Here is a 21508-nt window from a genome sequence, read left to right on the forward strand (position 1 = left end):
CGAACTCAACCTCGAATGGCAAATTAAAATAATAGAAAAAAAAAAAAAAACAACAACAACAACAACAACAGCTTTAGGTCCGGATTCAGGTTCGGATTCGTTGAGGTTCGACTATCAGGGTCGCCAAACCTAAATGAATTTGACCTTTTTTTGGATTTGCCAAATTTCGAACCTCAAGGTTCAAATTTGGCGAACCCTGTGACATAGGGGGTAAGACTAGGTGTATATGAGTGGTCTAGTCATACTACTATTATGATGTACCATTGTCGTGATGTTGTCAAAATCTTGTATGAGTCAACTTGATGTCCTTGTCCCTCTTCAGATATTAAAAAAATAAATAGATAAGACATTCATAAACTTCCTTAATAACCTAGCAGCAGCAAACAACAGACCCTTCTCAAAGTGGGTTTATGCCATTCTTCAAAGAGAACAACCAAAAGATGTGCAGAAGAAGCAAGAAATAGGGCACAAAATAATTGCACTTAGGAAAGATTTGAAGCACATCAAGGTCACATGGAAAGTCTTTTTCAAACTAGATGAACTAGATGCACTCATTTCCGAAGTGAACCAGTTAGAAAGGAAGAAACTCATTTGGGCTCTAAGACCAACTATGTTTGCTCTCATACAACCCAAGCTCTCGGAGAAACCTTGTGAAGGGGTTATACTTCCAGTTGCATCTTGTCTCAGTAACATAGACTGACCGCACCTTTACCTCCTCTCAATGATGATGTTATGAGGAGAGTTTTCAAGTTGATAGTAGAGACTTTCCAGAGCTTGTACAACAATGCAAGTTCTACCTTTGGAAAGAAGCTTGAGGTTCTGCAAATCATGGCCATAGTTAGAACATATGAAATCATGTTTGAATGGGGTGTGATGACTTGATCCATCAGATGCTCTGATGCTTCTTTAGCATTAAGAAACATCATCCTTACACAGTCAAAACCAACATGTTGTCCATTTTGTCTTCAGTTATGGCAGACCATGATGCCATTTGCAAAAAGATGCAATCTGAGTTATTGGCCATTTGGAGGAAGGAACAATCGATTTCACCTGCTGCTTATGAGCTCGCCGAAAGATCAGTTGCACAGAACATTGGGTTGCTTAGGGGACAATTGACCAAGGCAGAGTTGCTCAGGTTTGGGGTGTTAGAGTCGGTCTGGTCAGCGCTCCGTCAGAGATCAAAACTCTTTGTGCATTTCAATTTTAGGTGTCCCGCTCCATTCACTCAGCTGCATTTCGCTAGGGGCATGCCATGATCTGACGGAGAAAGTCATGCTAATCATTTCCCCTCATGTCTGGCTCCTGCTGGCTCAGGTCTTTTGTCAATAATCACCAAAGTCCATGACAGTCAAGGTCTGGTCCTTTACAAGACAAAAGTCATTTTCTATGTTTGGGTCTAGGAATTCATCAATTTGGTCTTTGAAACATGTCCAGTAAAGCCATGCAGGCCAGAGGGAGGCCCTTACACAGCTATGATTCAGAGAGCTTCATCGTCATGTGGATAGACTTCGACTCTTCTTCAAAACTCTGTTTTGAAAAAAAGTCAAACAGTGTCATTTATGACAAAATTTTCCAAAAAATCGCCAGTTGACTTTTCAGATGCAGTCATGGTTTCCGTGGCCAAATGCCCCGTCATACAGTCCCTGCAAAGATGCGCCGAAAATTTCATCATTTGAGCCAAAATTTCGAAGGAAAAGTGAAAATCAGTGTGTTTTAAAGTCAGTGAAAAAGTGCAAAACACAACATTAGAAAATGGGTTTTCAAGGAAGCAAAAATTAAACCCATCTCTTCCAAGGCTATATATATATATATATATATATATATATATATATATATATATATATGTTTTTATCCAAATCAAGGGCATTGTGCTATTACAAGCTTTGGAGAGACCTTGCAAAGGTGTGAGGGCGAAATCGTGAGCGTTTGAGTGAGTGGGAGCTGGTTTTAGAGGGCGCGGCGCACATACCCAGGAGCGCGGCGCACACAGAGGGCGTGGCACACACAGAGGGCGTGACACACATGCAACCTGCCCCCGTTTCAAATTTTCTAAGGGCGCAACGCACTGAGATTTGCGCGCGACGCACACAGACCAGGGGCCGAAAAATGTTGCCAAAGCACTCCAAATTTTGGTGAATGCTATCAAATCAAGAGATAGGCCTTATGACATCACCGGTTCATCCAATTTTATCAATGATATGGTGTTTATAGAGATGTTTGAATGTCACCCAAAGGCATAAGGTCAACCATAAGAAATCACCAAGAAAGGATGGCTAGGGTTGTTAAAATGTGTTGTTAGTGCCAAGGTTTCACTCCACTCACCTTTTTCCCCTCACCTATCATTTTTCCCATCTCCCCTTGATCATTTTTCCTAAAACCCCACCCTAAATCACTACCAAACCCTCTCCCTATTTCTCCACTATTTGGTCAACTCAAAATCACCATAAGACCAGCTCATTGTGCAAGCAAGGCGGTGGAATAAAGGTGTAAGGTCGAAGAGTTGAAAAGTGAAACAATTAGGAGCAATTTAGGGTGGTCACAGAGCGCGCGGCGCACTCATTTGGCGCGGCGCACACAGAACCCTCCCACTATGCAAATCCGCCACTGGCGCGGCCCACTGGGCATTGCGCGCGACGCACAGAGATATAAAGCCCAGAAAACCAAATAATCTGCCTAAAAATTTTGTGGATGCCCATCAAATTTGAAAGGTAGGCAACCTACCTCCACTCTTGCATCAAACTTAAAAGGAATAGCGTGGTTTTAGGATTATAAATCAAATACAAAAAAAAATTATAAAGCCAACAAAAAAGACACAAAGAAAACATGATCCTAGGGTTTGTGCTACAGTGACAGTGTTGCCAAGGTGATTCAAACCCTGCCCCATCAAAACTATACCCAAGCTACTCCCAAGTCCTCGACAAATCTCTCCCTTTAACCCCTATTCCCATTACATCATTCCCTTCCTAATATTCCCTGTTTTATTGTCCCATTGGTGGCAGATTGACAGAGCAACTACCAGCTTCATTGGAATCAAAGGGCAGCATAAAACTCAGGGTACAAACAGCAGTAATGGCATCCGAAGTTTCATCAAAATATGAGGAGGAGAACCACAGTGACACAGCTTCAGGAGAAAGGCCCCACAGGAGACATCACCGGAGTGGCAGACATCTTAGAGACGAGCCAAACACCCTCACCGAGTTGCAGGCATGCCCTCTTGCTATGTCTTGTTTCCAGCACTTAGCATGTTTTGAATTTTGTCAGAGGGTGGAAAATGTCAGAGTTCATCATGAGTTGGCTCGTCTTTTTGCACTTCACCTACATGAAGGACAGTCTATCTTGGCTGGGGTCACTTTCACATTGACACCCGAAACCATATCAGTGGCAACATGCATACCAAACATTGGAGAGCAATGGCATAAGAAAAAAAAAGTAGAGAGGCATCATTATGAGCCTTACATCAAAGACAGCTGTTTGAGCCACCTCACGAGAGTTTTTCCATTCAGATTTTTGAGAGATGAGTATGCACCGCTCATGAAATTGATCATGAAGTACTTCAGTTGTGAGGGGAGATTTTCTCGCCTTTATGCCTATCACATCAGGTTGCTCATGCACTTTACCAGGGTACGGATGATGAACCTCCCATTTTTCATCTGCGGGAACATAAAGAGGATGAAGAATTTCATGCAGCACAAGACCCCTCGACAACAGCTCAACAGTGTTTATCACTTTGCCCTTATCCGAATTTTGGTGGACCATCAGTTGGGATTGCAGGGTATTGCTTGGGAGGACTTCATCTCCTGCGACTTCTTCAGCGCTCCACAGGTGGTTTCAGAGGCAGAGCATGAGATAGGGGGCCCATCTCATCAGTATGAGCTACATGAGACTGCTACTATGCCAGTATACATCACCTATCGGAGAGGCAGTAGACCCTTATTTGCAGCAGCAAAGCGAGTGTTATCTCCACCCGGTGTGGAAGGGGCCTCGCTTCCGACATCAGCATCACAGGAGCAGGGCAGAGGTAAGTAGCCAGTGCATGATGAGGCGCCTTCAGGTGAGCCATAAGGTGAACGAGAGACAGAATTTGTTCTCCTTCAGGATGATGAGACAAATACAGAACCTACAAATGCAAAGCTTATAGAGATCATCCGGGAGCAGCAATCAGAGATTGAAGACTTGTCCATTGATTTAGAAAGAGCCAAATGGAACATGAAGTACCTGGAGCAGAGAAACAAGCAGCTTGAGGACCAACAGACGATCATGGAGCTGCAAAACATCCGTGAGCATCACCAAGCTGCTCAAAGAAGAAGGGTTGCGCTCACATCTTTGGAGCAAGCAATCAATGAGGATCGGGAGGCCGACCTTGAGAGGGTCAACATGCATTTGGAGAGGCTGCTCGACAAAGCCAACCAGGACCTTGCTCTACTGAGACATATGGCTTTCCGTTACAAGGTGCGAAACATGAGTGCACAGGCCCGGATAAGGAACTTGAAAGCAAAATTGAGGAAAGCAACAAGAAGGGAAAAAAGGGCAAAAGAGCAAGATCGACTTCGAATCTTGGCTGAGGCTTCCTTGGCCCATCATAACACCCCATAGAGATCCTCCAGCCCAAATTTCAAAAAATTTGGGGAAATTTTGGTCACTTGGTAATTTTTTGGGTAAAAAACAGGGATGTTCTCCCTGTGGTGCGACGCTAAAATTCTAGGGCTCCAAATGAGGAATGGCTTGCAGTTTTAGATTCAGCATGGAAAATTACGACTACTGGTGTCCGGGCAAGAGATTTGGGCAAGATCTGGGACTCCTAAAGGTCAGAAAACTCCCAAAAATGGTCTCTCTGCCACTTTTTTGACACACAGAAAGCAGTCTTGGGAGAACGGAGATTTGGAGGGGCAAATGAGCACCAAATTTGAAAATTCCAGTTGGGTTAGAAAGTAGACATGACAGGATTTCCAGCAAGCCCACCTGGGCACATTTTGGACACCTGAAAGTTCCCCAAAACTGGCCCCAAAGTAGCGCGACGCACAGAAAAAATGGCGCGGCGCACAGGGAAAAAATTGCCAATTTGCTTCCTTTTCGCAAAATTTCAGTTCACGACTTCTCCAAGTGGGCCCGCTCATCTACACTTCGGTTTTTTGGCACCAAAGACGGCATTTAAAGAGTTTTTTCTCCAGATTGACTTCTATCCAAGTGGCGAAGGAAGGCAAACGGTCACCCAAAGCCAAATGCCATGTTGGTAGCGCTGCACCTGTAGCTGATGGTTGGCTCTCCATGTCCATTTCGCAATGGTTCGAGTAACTCCCCAACCCTTGGGCGTTCTATCTCTTCCTCACACATTCTATATATTGTATGCAAGTTATTTGCAAAGGGTTGGCTGGCTTGTAACTTCTGGGAGACTGTGGAAAACAAACTTTGTTTCTTCACTGTGTATTTTTGACAGAGAATTAATGAAAGGCAGCGGCTTTGTTTCATGAGATTCTTGTGGTTGTGAGTGTAGCAAATGTGTCTCTTATGTTTTCATATGTATTCCGTTATGTTTCATAATTCGATTCATGTTCATTTCCAGTGAAATTTTCTAAGTGAGATTAGGTAGAATTCAATTTTATTGCTCTGCCTGTGGGAAAATTTCATGTTCAGTGTTATTCTTCTATTGAAAAGGATTCATGTCACTGCCTTTTTCACTTTCTTCACCAATCTATTCATGTCGCGATACCTCAAACTAAATTGTTACATTTTCCGCCTACCTTGCCTCACGGAATAATCTGTGCCTTTGTATTAAATTCTCTGTTCTTTGCTGAGCACCGATCCCATAACATCCCAGAAGCTCGGTCATTCATGAAAATTGTTTCCCGAATCCCTATTCACTTACTAGCCTAAGGTAAATATTTCATTGTAAGTCATCTCAGACCGTTTTGCTTATATATTCACTGAGCGTGACTCGGAGAGAGCCCTCTCCTGTTCTGGTAAGGCTAGCTACCAGACTGAGCGTGGTTTGTGGTTACCCTAATTTTTGCCTTCCTTCAGCGTAGGGCAGATTTAGGTGCTAACATGGGGGATCATGCGGCAAGAATGAGTTGAGGAGGAAGGGACTTTGTTTTCTTTGCAAAGGACCTTGGGGACCTGACCACCCATGCTTGAGTGACACTAAGGAGATGGCAGCGATAGATCAAGAGGAGGTCCTACTGACTTTCTAGTTGAGGATTCTTCTTTTTTAGTTGAGCCCATGGGTTCTTATGGGGATGCCTCTAAGGAGCACGAGCAATCATGTGGAGGTTATGACAGTAGCTCAAATATGCATCCATGTGTGGTAGAGGAGTATGACAAGCAGCCGAGTGTTCGAATGAGGGAAGGAGATCAGGGAGCAGATGAGTCGGTGATGTTTCCACATAGAGAGCACATAGAGGATCATGAATCAGATGATACACACAGTGTGCGCGATGGGCCATTTTTGGAGAGTCAGCCAATGGCTCATGTTGAGCCCATGATGGAGAAGCAAGCAGTGTTGGGGCCAGCCATAGGAGAGGAGCAAGCATAAAGATAAACTGCAGATAGAACATAAATAAAAATCGCAGAAGACAAGCCAAGACAAGAAGACACAAGATGTGGCGCTAGCAAGGGACAAACCCCACAATGTGTGGGGAAACCCTTGGTCAATTCTTTTTTTATGTTCTTCAAAGTTCAGCGGAGAAAGAGAGAGATAGAGATAATACATTTACAACAGAAGTCAACACTTTGACTTATCTGGATCTGAGCATAGATCATTTCCTATAATAATGAGATCAGTTGAAGACATTCTGCTTCAACTAAATCTCCTAAGTGACGACTTCACCTATCCATTTCGTTCATCTGCTGCACCTCACCGTGTAGAACCATCATGCATCTTCATGCTACTCATGATCACTGTGCTGCCCATACATCAAGATGTCCATGACTTCATACATCATGTTGCTCATGCATCGTCATGCTTCATGCTGCCCATGCATCATCATGCTTCATGCTGCCCATGCTCATGATCTCATTCATCATGATACTACCCATGTCCATGATCTCATTCACAGCGTTGATAATATCGCCGATATTTCGGCGAAAATCGTAAATATCGCGCGATTTTCATGAAAACGAAATTTCGGCTGGAATATAGCGCGATATTTTCTCATTTCGAATTTATCGCGATATGTACGAAATTTCGGCGATATTTTAACAAATATCGCGAGACGACCATAAAAATCGCCGGCAGCCTTTATAAAATGGGTTTAGGCCCTAAATGAGCCATTTCTGTTTCGCCGTTTCGTGAGAGCTGGAGCCTGGAGACGCTGCGGAGGGTTTTGGCTGCGGAGGGTTCCGGTTTACAACTTTACAGCCTACAGGTATGCGTATGCCCCAGCGTTAATACTTTGGCTGCGGAGGGTTTAATACTTTAAAGTTTAGAGTCTACTATATACTGGCCGGATAGATTCTTATTCAAAATGCGGTCGATGACCCTATGGCACTACTTCTTCAACATTCCAAATTGTCACCAAATCACTGTGATATAGCACCGAATCTGTGGTTTCCATTATTGAACTGTGTCTTCTTTATAACACCGAGACTTTCTCACAGAAGTCTGAACTTCTTGACTGTAATGATATCCAAACTTGATTGTAACTATTCATCCAAGTCCAAACTTCTGTCTCTGTGTTTTGCCACCCTAATTTCAGAGATCCGAACTGTGATCGGTCCTTAAACAAGTCTTTGTTGTCCCTTCATCATTTTCTAAGTTCCATCTGAACTAGTGTCTCCTATATGTGATCCAAACTGGTCTCCTTTCTGTGATCCGAACTTCAGGGGAATCCGAGCTTATCTCTATACTTCTATACCCTTATCCGAAGTTAGCATTGTAATTGACCTCCAAAAATATCAGAGATAGCCGAGTTCTGTTCACTGTGATTACCCACCGAAATTGCAGAGGTATCCAAATCCCTTAACTGTACTTATGCAAAGATTCTAGCTAGGTATATATAGTAGTTGGTCCTCCATAAATGAGCTGACATGTTCATCCAAATAGGTGTGTCCACTGTCTATTTGAGCCTCCAATCTCTTTAGAACTTCCAAATGGCATCTTCTTTACAAATGAACAAGTTACACATACCTTTGTTTTGGTATTCTATTGAGCTTATTGCCTTATCAGATTTCTTGCAAACTGCTTACACATTGTTAGTTGACTAAAACATAAAGAGTGATATTGATACTTGCTTCTCTTTACTTGTAGTAGAGGTTTCCAAGAAGGAACTGCTACAGCTCTTTAGATATACTCCTCTTTATATTGATATAGACTACTTGCTTGATGGTAGAAAACGCAGAAAAGTCTTCTTTTACTCTTGCTAGACACCCATTCCAAAATGCATGTAGATCTTGATCATATGGTCCTTCCAGGTCGGCTTTATGTGACTATTGAGGCCTATTTCTTATACATATATGTGCATAGATTTTTGTCCTTTCTCAACAGAAGTCTTGGTACCTTTTCATAAGAGACTGTGGCTTCAAATTTTTGACCTTTCAGCTAGGCTTATAAGGCTTTCAAACAATTCGGTCCTGATCAGTCAACAAGTAAATTTTATGCGGGCTTGAAAAAGGCTTCTTTTAGTCCATAATGAGATATTCTATTCCTTGAATTGATTACCCATAAAAATGTACAGACTCCTGAAGTTCTCAGATTTCTGAAATGAGATACTGTTCAGATTTTAATATAGATTTCAGACTTCAATACTTGATCTCGGAACCTCGCTCATTAACATAAGGATTTCGGCCTTGTAAATGCTTAATTTCTAGACTTTTAAATCTTCAAATGATGCAGTTCGATTCCCTTGAGAACTTCAGTCTATGGGCCCAGGTCTGCAGTGTTTTATTCACAGAATTGACCAGAATTTTGATTTTATGCTTGACATTTCTTCTGGGTAGTTCGATCTGAGCTTTTCTTCAGAATTTTATAAATTTATATATTAAAAAAACAAGGGTTATATATTACTTAATAACTTATTAAGTTACTAATTCCAAATTTTTTTTGGTGCTGTAGGTTTCCTTTTGAGTTAGCCCACTACAAAATACAAATATGCCAAAAAACTTGGACCCATTTTGGGAGTATGGGATCCCTGATGGTGGGACAAATCGTGCATATCTTTCATGCAAATTGTGTGGGGACAAGATGACAGGTGGGGTTACACGACTGAAATACCATCTTGCTAGACTCCCTGGACATGATGTTGGCATTTGTAAAGTTTCTAGTCCGGAGCTTATACGAAAAGCTCTTGAGGCAATTGAAGAAAAGGACAGAAAGAAGGAAGAGGCGGAAAGAAACAAAGTTGAACGTGCAGGTAGATCTTTTGGGATATCTTCTCCTGATTTTGATGTTCAGGGTAGTGGCCCTACTGGCCCTAGTGGGAGGGGCTCCACAACTGGCACACCATCACATGCTAGCGCTACTGCTAGTGTGAATGCGAGGTCATCATTTTTTGTTCCACGAACAGGAGCTGGAGCACAACCTGGCGTAAAATCGCTTTATAAAAAAAAGGAGAAGGAAGAAGCAGATAGAGTCATGGGGAGGTGTATTTTTTGGAGCGACTTACCTCTCAGCATCACAAAAACCAATCCATTTTGGCAACCAATGTGTGATGCTATTGATGTTGTGGGCCCATGGTACAAAAGTGCCACATATGAGGAGTTGCGGGGGCCAATTCTTCAAGCAGAAAAACAGGGCATCAACTCTAGATTGGCGGAGTTGAAACAGACATGGGAAGTCACTGGATGCACAGTGATGTCTGATGGTTGGACAGATAGGAAGGGTAGGACCCTTCTAAATTTCTTGGTACATTGTCCTAAAGGTACCATGTTTATTAAATCGTTGGATGCATCAGAACATATCAAAGATGCAGCAACGATATGTGAGTTGTTAGATGGGTTCATTCAGGAGATTGGTGTGCAGAATGTGGTGCAAGTCGTAACAGACAATGCAGCTAATTATGTGTCTGCCGGCAGAATGCTTATGGAGAGGCATCCCACATTGTTCTGGACTCCATGTGCAGCGCATTGTCTTGATTTGTTGCTTGAGGATATGGGGAAACTCTCCTTCATCAAGGAGGCAGTTGATATGGCTAGGAGCATCCCCAAGTTTATTTATAACCATGCTTTTGTTCTTAGCCTTATGAGGAGGTACACTAAAAACAAGGAGTTGCGGCGTCCTGCCATCACACGTTTTGCCACAACCTTTATTACTCTCCAGTCTTTGCTTCGATGTCAGTTCGAGTTGAAGCAAATGTTTGTGTCTGATGATTGGCGTGGTTGTAGATACAGCAGGAGACCTGATGGGAGAGCCATTGAAAAAATGGTGTACTCTGAGACATTTTGGCGTGGAGTACAAGAAGCATGTGCAGTTAGCGAACCTATAGTAAAGGTTCTTAGATTGGTGGATGGAGAGAAGCCTGCAATGCCTTATTTGTATGAGGGCATGGATAGGGCCAAGGAGGCCATTCGTTCCTATTATGCAGACAAGGGTTCTGCTGGCCTTAATAGGCAGATGATGTTATGGGATGTGATCGATAGTCGGTGGACAGGGATGCTTCATCGACCCATTCATGCAGCAGCACTCTTCCTCAACCCTGCATTTGCATACAAATGCAAATTTCGTTTTGATGGCGAGGTGATGGAAGGGCTCCATTCCTGTATTGAGAGGATGGTACCTGATTCTGAGCCTCGTCGCAAAATCATCCGCGAGATACATAGTTATCAGGATTGTGTTGGCCTATTTGGCTTTGATGATGCCATTAAGGGAAGGGACCTCTTCATGCCACGTAAGTGACAAGTCATCACTCATTAGAAATTAGAAATTTGAATTTAATTATGTTTTAACTTTTAACTTTTAACTTTTAAGTTTTTGAATTTTTTATTTCAATATTTTGTTGTAGATCTTTGGCGGCGAAGCTATGGTGCAAGGGTACCAAATTTGCAAAATTTGGCTATACGAATCTTGAGTCAAACATGTAGCTCTTCAGGGTGTGAGCGCAATTGGAGTGTATTTGAGAAAATACACGCCAAAAAGCGCAACAGGTATAACTTTGAACTCAAGCCTTCAGTTGAGCAATTACACTTATTGTAATTTTTAATTTTTAATTTATGACCTTCAAGTGTCAAGAGTCAAGACTCAAGACTCATTACTTTTTTTGACACTCTTACAGGTTGGAGTTCGCACGCCTCAACGATTTGGTGTATGTGCATTACAACATCCGACTTCGAGTGAGGCAAATAGAATCACCAGTGGATCCAGATGCCATTTCCTTAGACAATATTGATGTATTGTCTCCGTGGAGGGTGGAGTCTCAGGAGCCCATATTGGAGGAGTCACCTTCATGGTTGGAGGAGCCAGTGGCAGATGATCCATTAGAGCAGGGGCAGCAAGAGGAGGACTCGGAGTCAGAGGAGCAGCAGCACTTAGAGGAGGAGCAGGAGGAGCTGGAGGAGGACACTGCGGGGGCATCAGCATCAACACCATCTGCTATAGATATAGGAGAGCATAGCTCCATGCCTATCACTCATTATTTGACATTAGGTGCAGAGGCAGTGTCAGGGCCTTCTACTACTAGGGGCAGGCCTGACAAACAACCCATCATGTTTTCCCGTAAAAGGGGGAGAGGGCAGTAGATAGATAGCTGCTAGTTTTATTTGTTATGCTACATGTAACTCATGATGATGAGATACTTTTATTATTATATGTGATGTTATTTTGTATTGGTTCTCCACATTTGAGTCCTTGAATGGACAATTATCAGGGATTAGCACGATTTGGTATCGCCTTTGATATATCATTTCTATTTGACATCATATATATCAGTGTTTTCTTCATATTTATGTGCCAATGTGTTTATTTCATGTTGTTATTGCTTTATATGTTTAAAAATCTGAAAAAAATGAATATATTATGCATTTTTTATGCTTGCTTTTGTTGTTTAAATTCTGAACATGAAGATGTTGCTTTAAAAATTAAAATAGTTTCTTGAGTGTTTGCTGGGCACTGTATAGTTATACTCATTTAATGCCAATTTTTTGTTTTTTTTGTGCCCTAGGTTTGAATTAGTTCACTACAAATGTCAAATATGCCAAAAGCTTTGGACCCATTTTGGGAGTATGGGGAGGCTGTTGGTGGGGCAAATCAGGCATATATATCATGCAACTTGTGTGGGACCAAGATGTCAGGAGGGATTACACGATTGAAATACCATCTGGCTAAACTCTCTGCATATGATGCAGATGTCATGCCTTGTATGCTTTCTAGTGCAGAGGTTATACAAAAAGCTCGTGAAGCAATTGCTGAACAAGACAGAAAGAAAGCTGCTAGGGAGAGGCCAATGGTCTCAGATAGATAGCTGCTAGTTTTATTTGTTTTGCAACTTTTGCTACATATAAGTTTATAACTCATGATGATGAAATACTTTTAAAGTTTTATATATGTGATGTTGTTTTGTTTGAGTCCTTGATTGGACAATTATCACTATCAGGGATCAGCAGGATGTGTGATGTTATTTTAATTTTTGTTTGAGTCCTTGATTGGACAATTATCAATTTATCACTATCAGGGATCAGCAGGATTTGGTATCGCCTTTGAAGTTTGATGTATCATTTCTATTTGACATCATATATATCAGTGTTTTCTTCATATTTATGTGCCAATGTGTTTAGTTCATGTTGTTATTGCTTTATATGTTTAGAAATCTGAAAAAAAATGAATATATTATGCATTTTTTATGCTTGCCGATATTTTCCGATATTTTGCCGATATTTTCGCCGATATTTCCGATAAGATATTTTCCGGACCCTCGCCGATATTTTCCCGATACCGATATTATCAACACTGCTCATTCATTAACACGCTGCCCTTTATGGCAGCAACTTCCAGCCTTGCTAACAACCCTTCAAGCCTGAAGGTTGTCTTATGTGCCACGCTGTCACCTGCAATACTCAAAGGCTTACATGTTGTCCATCTAGACTACCTCACGCTGTCAACAGGCTTGTGACAACGTTTGAGAGGCTCATCCTTAATGAGATCAGGATTGCATCTTTGAGTTCTGATATTATAACCAAGAATTACTGCTGAGGGTATACGAGCTAGCAGGAGCTCAGATCAATACACAAATATATACTGAACTACACGTATGCCAAAATATGCTTTGGCCTAGAACGTAGGAGAGTTATAGCTGCATATATTGACAACGTATATGGTGCTCTCCATGTGTATGACTCTATTACAGGACTGCGTTCTTCATTACAGGACTGCGTTCAGATGACATGACAGCGTATCTTCATGCTATGCGTATATCATGACTGTCTTCCCTTACTGCGGTACTACAACATGTATATTACTGTGTATATATATATTGCCATTTGCTGCGTATATGCACCTCGGTTATATTGCCATTTGCTGCGTATATGTACCTCAGTTACATTGCCATTTGCTGCATATATGTACCTCGGTTATATTGCCATTTGCTGCGTATATGTACGTCGGTTATATTCTCATCATATATATGAACTCATACACAACGTATTGAACAACGTATCCATGTCCCATTGACCTGTGTATGTTTTATTGGACAGTGGAATAGGTATCTACATATACCTGCGTATATGTCTCCAGTCTACATATACCTGCGTATATGTTTCCATTTACAGCGGAATGTCCTCAAGATGAACAACGTGAATTTTCTCTTCATGGACTGTGCGTAGATTAGGGCCTACATGCCTCGTATTAGGTCTCTGTCTGTTGCTCATCCTCATATGCCTGCGGCTTCCTGTGGTTAGGGCATCACCCTTGGGCCAGCGTATCTTTAGTTCTCTCCTTCTCCAAAAACCCAGACATGGAGAGATCACCTCAAGAATACTTGTGATAAATGACTTCAAATCCTCTTCTATTTATACTGAAATGTAGATGATGAATAGACACGTCTATGGGCTTCTGAGCCTACTCAAATTGTTGGTCGGCTTGATAATAATTCCATAATCAAAATAAATTAATATCTCCATAAATACTTATCGGAATCGGATGATCTTTGGATCAATTCTACACCTCTTGACGAGAGGGGTCCAATAAAAATATCAAGTGCCATAAATAAGTTGACCCACATGGAATTTGGCCCTAGTTGCCAATTTAACACTCCCTCTCAACTAGGGAGATCTCCATCCGTTGATCCATAAGTCCGACTGTACTATGTCTGCCATCAATGCCCTGCACTGCTCTGCCCAGCTCTACTGGCTCTGCTCTGCTCTACTCAACTTAGCTCCGCTAAACTATGAAGAAGAAGAATTGATCAAGAATGTCTCATACCATTTTCCACTGACCTAAAATCAGTCTCAGAGTACGTACCACTGGTCCCAGACCAGTCTCAACCGACTCGAAGTCAGCTTGATAGTAAAGTACCACTCCTACCACTGGTCCCAAACCAAAATCGCAGTCTCAGAGAGTGTACCATTGGTCCTAGACCAGTCTCAACCGACCCGAAGTCAGCGTCATAGTATGTACCACTCTCACTGGTCCCAGACCAGTACTGCACTAACACGAAGTCAGTCTCAGAGTATGTACCACTGGTCCCAAACCAGTCTCAACCGACCCGAAGTCAACTTCATAGTAAGTACCACTCCTACCACTAGTCCCAGACCAGTATCGCAGTCTCATAGAGTGTACCACTGGTCCCAGACCAGTCTCAACCGACCCAAAGTCAGCGTCATAGTATGTACCACTGTCACTGGTCCCAGACCAGTACTGCACTGACATGAAGTCAGTCTCAGAGTATGTACCACTGGTCCCAGACCAGTCTCAACCGACCCGAAGTCAGTGTCATAGTATGGTACAACTCCTACCACTGGTCCTAGACCAGTATCATTGATCTCAGATCAATGGAGGTCATCCTAGCGTAGGGAGTACGGTAGATACAACGATGCGTCCATCGGTACTACTATGGTCCCTAACTTCGTTTCCCTGCTCATTGATCAGATGAGAGGTACTTCCCATGAGTTCGAAACTGCATGGGTAGGATGCCTCGACAGGAGAACTAATCAATCCTGCCCTCACAGGAGAACACATCAATCCTGCTACAATCGCCATGGAGAACACATCAATCCAGGCCTCACAGGAAAACACATCAATCCTGCTACAATCACCATGGAGAACACATCAATCCAGGCCTCACAGGAGAACACATCAATCCTGCTACAATCGCCATGGAGAACACATCAATCCAGGCCTCACAGGAGAACTAATAATCCTACTACACAGGAGAGCGAATCATCCTGTTCCACAAGAGAGCGAATCATCTTGTCCCACAAGAGAGAAAATCATCTTGTTCCAGTGCGCACCACCAGGGGAGGGTGAGTCACCCTGTGGTCGTATGTTGCTCCAGTAAGAACTGCAAACCCCCCCAGAGCTCCCAGAGTTCAATGTATGCAACATGCAGACCTTTTACAAAGGTCTCTCGACGACTCCAAGTCGCTTGGGAAAATCACAAATTTGATCTTTCCCCCGGGGTTTTAGCGACCTGTACATCATCTCAGTGCGATGGAGCCTCCTTGCTCGTCGACTTTCCATATCCCAGATAAGGCAGTATCTGATGTCTATCTGCTGGAGCAATCATTGAATACGGGATTCCTCAATAATCGAATCCCACCTCTGGTTGTCACAAAGAATCACAGTGGTATTCATCATGTGTACTCACTGAAGAGTTTCCACAGCCAGGCAACTTCATATGAGGTCATACTCGTAGTTATGTATCCGGTCTTGACAGTACTTATAACAACCGATTTCTGCTTCCTGCTCATCCATGATATCGAAACAGAATCCAAAGAGAACCAGCACGGAGAAGTGCTCTCGTGATTCTCCACAATGCTTGCCTAGTCGGCATTTGAATAATCATGCAGTTTTCATATTTCCGGCAGTGTATCTCAATCCATGAGAGATTATGCCCCAAAGATATCTTAGAGGATTCTTGGCACCAATCCAGTGAGGCTCAACCAAATATGAGCTCACCATGCTAACTGTAAAACATATGTCCGGATGGAAGTTCACCAAGAACATCGACGTGATTGAGTTTATGAAACTCAGAGGCATTTCCCAAATCAGGTCCGACATCACTACCATATAGTTTCTGAAAATCAATATCCTTGAGGTAGTCACAGGCTTGCAGTTTATCATTCGACATACGGAATCCAACTCCCTCTGTCTCCTACAAATGAGAGGGTCTGCACCTGTCAGACATAGGTGCCGGTATGAGAGGTCTATCATCCACAACCTTCGAGTAATGGTTTGGATCGATTTCACTCCTAGTGAATCTCAGCTTCATCAGACAGTTGTTGATCCTCTCATACTATGCCCGGGGTGATTTGCATCAAGCCATAGAGGGCTTTCTTCTACCTGTATACATGAGATTCCCGTTCATGAATCTCAAAACTCCACGGGTTGTTTCAAACCTGTGGACCTGCTACTTGAGGGGAATGGTCCCCTTGTAAGATTTTCCTTCTGTACATCTCAAACATGTAGTTTCATGCTCTTTTTGAATTCAGGCATCTCTGTCACCATTTGACTCACAGACCTCCGGTGCTGTGTCAATGGACATGGTCCCCAGTGGACTTCCTGTAACTTAATACATCCCTGAACTCAAAAGCATCTTTGAAAATTCTATTTTCAAACATGTACCTTTCCATCAACGAATGTCACCTTTGAACCTTCGACTTCCATTACAGGGGTTCCTTGCCTCCTTGAAGAGTCGGCCGTGTCTTTGATGACCTGCATCTCTGTCATTCGGACACTCCTTCGCATAAGGGCCGAACTCATAACCAAGACATCTACCTTTCCTTCCACCCTTAGATCTGAACTTCCCAATGAAGTGATCTTTAGGTATGCCATCAGAAGTTCTGCTATGCCATTCTGATAATATGATCTTCTTCGACTTCACCCTAAGTGAATTGTGAAGAACCCATTGATCCTTTTGTCTTGTCCCAATTGTCTTTGGTGATTGCTCTTTCACTCTTGCTTGGGCATTGTCTTCACCTCAGCTCTGATGCCATGCTAGTTTTTGGTATGTTCTATGCTAGAGCAATTTATTTATTTTCTTTTTCCATATTAGCAATCACATCAGCATAAAGATAAACTGCAGATAGAACATAAATATAAATCGCAGAAGACAAGCCAAGACAAGAGGACACAAGATGTGGCGCTAGCCAGGGACAAACCCCACAATGTGTGGGGAAACCCTTGATCAATTCTTCTTTTATGTTCTTCAAAGTTCAGCAGAGAAAGAGAGAGAGAGAGAGAGAGAGATAATACATTTACAACAGAAGTCAACACTTTGACTTATCTGGATCTGAGCATAGATCATTTCCTATAATGATGAGATCAATTGAAGACATTCTGCTTCAACAGAATCTCCTAGGTGACGACTTCACCTATCCATTTCGTTCATATGTTGCACCTTATCGTGTAGAACCATCATGCTGCATCATGCATCTTCATGCTGCTCATGATCACTGTGCTACCCATACATCAAGATGTCCATGACTTCATACTTCATGCTGCTCATGCATCATCATGCTTCATGCTGCCCATGATCTCATCATGCTTCATGCTGTCCATGCATCATCATGCTTCATGTTGCCCATGCTCATGATCCCATTCATCATGACACTTCCCATGTCCATGATCTCATTCATTAACATGCTACCCTTTATGACAGCAACTTCCAGCCTTGCTAACAGCGCTTCAAGCCTGAAGGTTGTCTTATGTGCCACGCTGTCACCTATAATACTCAAAGGTTTACATGCTGTCCATCTAGACTACCTCACGCTGTCAACAAGCTTGTGACAATGTTTGAGAGGTTCATCCTTAACGAGATCAGGATTGCATCTTTGAGTTCTGATATTATAACCAAGAATTACTGCTGAGGGTATAGGAGCTAGCAGGAGCTCAGATCAATACACAAATATATACTGAACTATATGTATGCCAAAATATGCTTTGGCCCAGAACGTAGGAGAGTTCTAGCTGCATATATTGACAACGTATATGGTGCTCTCCATGCGTATGACTCTATTACAGGACTGCGTTCAGATGACATGACATCGTATCTTCATGCTATGCGTATATCATGACTGTCTTCCCTTACTACGGTACTACAACATGTATATTACTGTATATATATATATATATATATATAGATATATAGATATATATATATATATTGCCATTTGCTGCGTATATGTACCTCAGTTATATTGCCATTTGCTGTGTATATGTACCTCGGTTATCTTGCCATTTGTTACGTATATGTACCTCAGTTATATTGCCATCATATATATAAACTCATACACAGCGTATTGAACAGCGTATCCATGTCCCATTGACCTGTGTATGTTTTATTGGACAGTGGAATAGGTATCTACATATCCCTGCGTATATGTCTCCAGTCTACATATACCTGCGTATATGTTTCCATTTACATCGGAATGTCCTCAAGATGAACAACGTGAATTTTCTCTTCATGAACTGTGCGTAGATTAGAGCCTGCGTGCCTCATATTAGGTCTCTGTCTGTTGCTCATCCTCATATGCCTGCGGCTTCCTGCAGTTAGGGCATCACCCTTGGGCCAGCGTATCTTAAGTTCTCTCCTTCTCCAAAAACCCAGAAGTAGAGAGGAGATCACCTCAAGAATACTTGTGATAAATGACTTCAAATCCTCTTCAATTTATACTGAAATGTAGATGATGAATAGACACGTCTATGGGCTTCTGAGCCTACTCAAATTGTTGGTCGGCTTGATAATAATTCCATAATCAAAATAAATTAATATCTCCATAAATACTTATCGGAATCAGATGATCTTTGGATCAATCCTACACCTCTCGACGAGAGGGATCCAATAAAAATATCAGCTGCCATAAATAAGCCGACCCACATGGAGTTTGGCCCTAGTTGCCAATTTAACAATAGGCAACAACCAGGGAAGTATTATTTGCAGATATTGGTCATCAAGAGGCATTGGGACCAGAGAGGACAGTTTTGCAGGTGACGAGTGGACCACGGAAGCCTAGAGCTTCCGAACAGATGAGAGAGGCTCTGTTGGATATGGTGGTGCATCCATCTTTGGGCCTACCCATTGATGAGGTGCAGATAGACACAGTGGCAACTAGTAGAGTTGCAATGTTTCAAGCCGCAACCCTCTCCAGGAGTATATAGATAGGTCTTGCAGCACATCTTGTCCACTTTTGCGTACTCTAGAGAGAGGGGCAGGTTTCCTCAAACAAATCTTGTTGATTGACCAGGCAGAGCATTCTGAGTTGAGCAGGGACCAATATCAGCCTAGTAGACTTGTACCTTACACGGGTGTTCATGCATTAGATTGGCGAGAGATCATGAGTTGGTACCCTATTGATGGAGTATCATTTTTAGTCAAGAGCATTGTACTACAGGAGCCCTTAGAGGTGAGGGATACTACATGCTTAAGTTGGAAGCAAGATGTAGGTTGGCCACTCATCAGTATCTCAGCACAACATCACCATGGTGAGGTTGACCTTGGGCTATCCCAAGGGTTGGATTGGAGAGAGGTGATGAGTTGGTATACGGTGGATGGAGCAGCACTCATGATTGGAGTTATAGCACAACAGGAGCAATGGAGTCTCGACACTTGTTCTTGGTGGCATTAGGATCCAAGAGGATTTGTTGATGACAAGTTTAGTCAGAGATTGGTCTGGGATCTGGGCATTGAGGGGTCCGTTCGAGGTGGGTTGACACAAAGGCAGAGCGTCACCCAATGGTTCGTATGGGATTCGGGCATTGGGCCACCAGATTGGTCCACAGGTTTGGATTGCTTGAGGGCAAGCAATCTTGGGCCGAGCAGATTTGTAATGTTCATTTTTGTGGTGTTCCTTATGACATGGTTATGATGGACTTTCAGAGTTGGGGGCACACAGGTCTCAGGTGTAGGTTGGTGTCATCAACAGGCCTAGGGGCTTTTGGAGGGGTTTTTAGGAGTTTCTATGAGGTTCGATGGCATTCACTTGGGATATTTCATCATCTGCACAATTTACCTTTCGTTCCAATGCATTCCAAAAACTTTCAAAAAACAAGAGTTATTATTGGGCCTGACTCAATTAATTACGCTTAAGGTGGCATTCCGAGAGGAATACTTTACAAAACACCTTACTGTAATAGCTCATTGGAATAGAAGCAATAAAATCTACAATATGGGATGGTTGGATGTGAGTTTCAGTGACTCGAGGAGACATGGTGACCAATTTACCCTTTTCCTGCATTAAAAATAATATTTTAATTTAAATAGAAGAGGGAAAAGTGCTCCATGATTAAAATAATAATAAAATAAGAGGTTCTAGAGGGGTCCATCAGATCTATAAAAGAGGAGGAGAAGACCATTGGAGGACATCTTGAATTTGATATTTCTTCTTGTATGAGAGGTTGGGAACTTGGTTCGCTACTTCCTCGGTAACCCCAAGACGGAAACACTAGGGTGATTTAGTGAGATTGGGCAAACACCCATCTCCCCTTTGTGAATTCATCCAGAATTCACAAGAGAGCTTAGAAATGGCAGTTCAGTTCAGTTTGGGAGGCCGATGCAGTGCAACATATTATCCACGAGGCCAATGTTCATCTGAGCAATTTTGGTTGTATATGCAACCCCAGTTCATCCATTATAATAAAAGCTGAGAAATTTCCTATTAATTGTGTCATTAGATTGCAGTGCTTTGTTTGTTTTATTTTACATGGCAATCTTCTGTTGAATGAATAATAATTTAGTATTGAAATTTGGGTTGAGTTCGATTTTTTAAAATTTAGCAAAATATCATGTTTGGGACATTAGAACGTCAGACTTTGTGGGTACACAAATGCAGATTGGGCGGGCAGTTCAGTGGACAGGAAAAGCACCTCCAGGAACTGCTTTAGTGTTGGATCAGGGATGGTTTCTTGGTGTAGCAGGAAGCGTAAGTCAGTAGCACTAAGCACTACAAAAGCATAGGATATTGCAGCCAACACAACTACGTGTGAAGCTATATGTCTTCGAAAGCTGCTAGTAAACTTGTTCAGGCAAAGGATGGAGGCGACCAGTGTCTAGTGTGATAATCAGAGTTGCATAAAGCTCTCTGAGATTCCAATGTTCACTTTGCATAAAGCTCTCTGAGATTCCAGTGTTTCATGACAGGTCGAAGCACATCAATATTCAGTGTCATTTCATAAAAGATTATGTACAATGTGGAGCAGTCCAGCTACAATATGTTCCCACAGAAAAGCAGGTTGCAGATAGACTCGTGAAATCTCTAAGGAGAGCTAAGTTCATCTATTTCCGGGAACAGATGGGTATGGTGGAGAACTCGTTTGAGTAGCAGGGACAGGTTACTTTGGATGATTCTCAGTTGTAGCAACAACAGATGAGAGGGAGTTACATTACAGAGGCAGTGTTGGTAGCAGTACACCAGGGTTCAACAGCAACATATA

The 21508-nt window shown here is 42.4% G+C and overlaps 2 protein-coding genes across 2 annotated transcripts in view; one reads left to right on the top strand and one right to left on the bottom strand.

Annotated features, from left to right (window-relative positions):
- The window catches only part of LOC149192764 (uncharacterized), a 108965-nt gene that overhangs the window by 16694 nt on the left and 70763 nt on the right, over positions 1 to 21508 (bottom strand). The window lies entirely within an intron of this gene.
- LOC149192766 (uncharacterized) lies at positions 10700 to 12690 on the top strand. Its single transcript, XM_089406174.1, has 3 exons — positions 10700 to 10817; positions 10932 to 11073; positions 11202 to 12690. The coding sequence occupies exons 1-3, from the start codon at positions 10700 to 10702 to the stop codon at positions 11662 to 11664; spliced, it is 723 nt and encodes a 240-aa protein (XP_089262300.1). The 3' UTR covers positions 11665 to 12690.

The sequence above is a fragment of the Pinus tabuliformis genome, chromosome 2_2, assembly GCF_031772625.1.
Source record: "Pinus tabuliformis cultivar Carrire ecotype Pingquan chromosome 2_2, CPIR1, whole genome shotgun sequence".
Lineage (NCBI taxonomy): Eukaryota > Viridiplantae > Streptophyta > Pinopsida > Pinales > Pinaceae > Pinus > Pinus tabuliformis.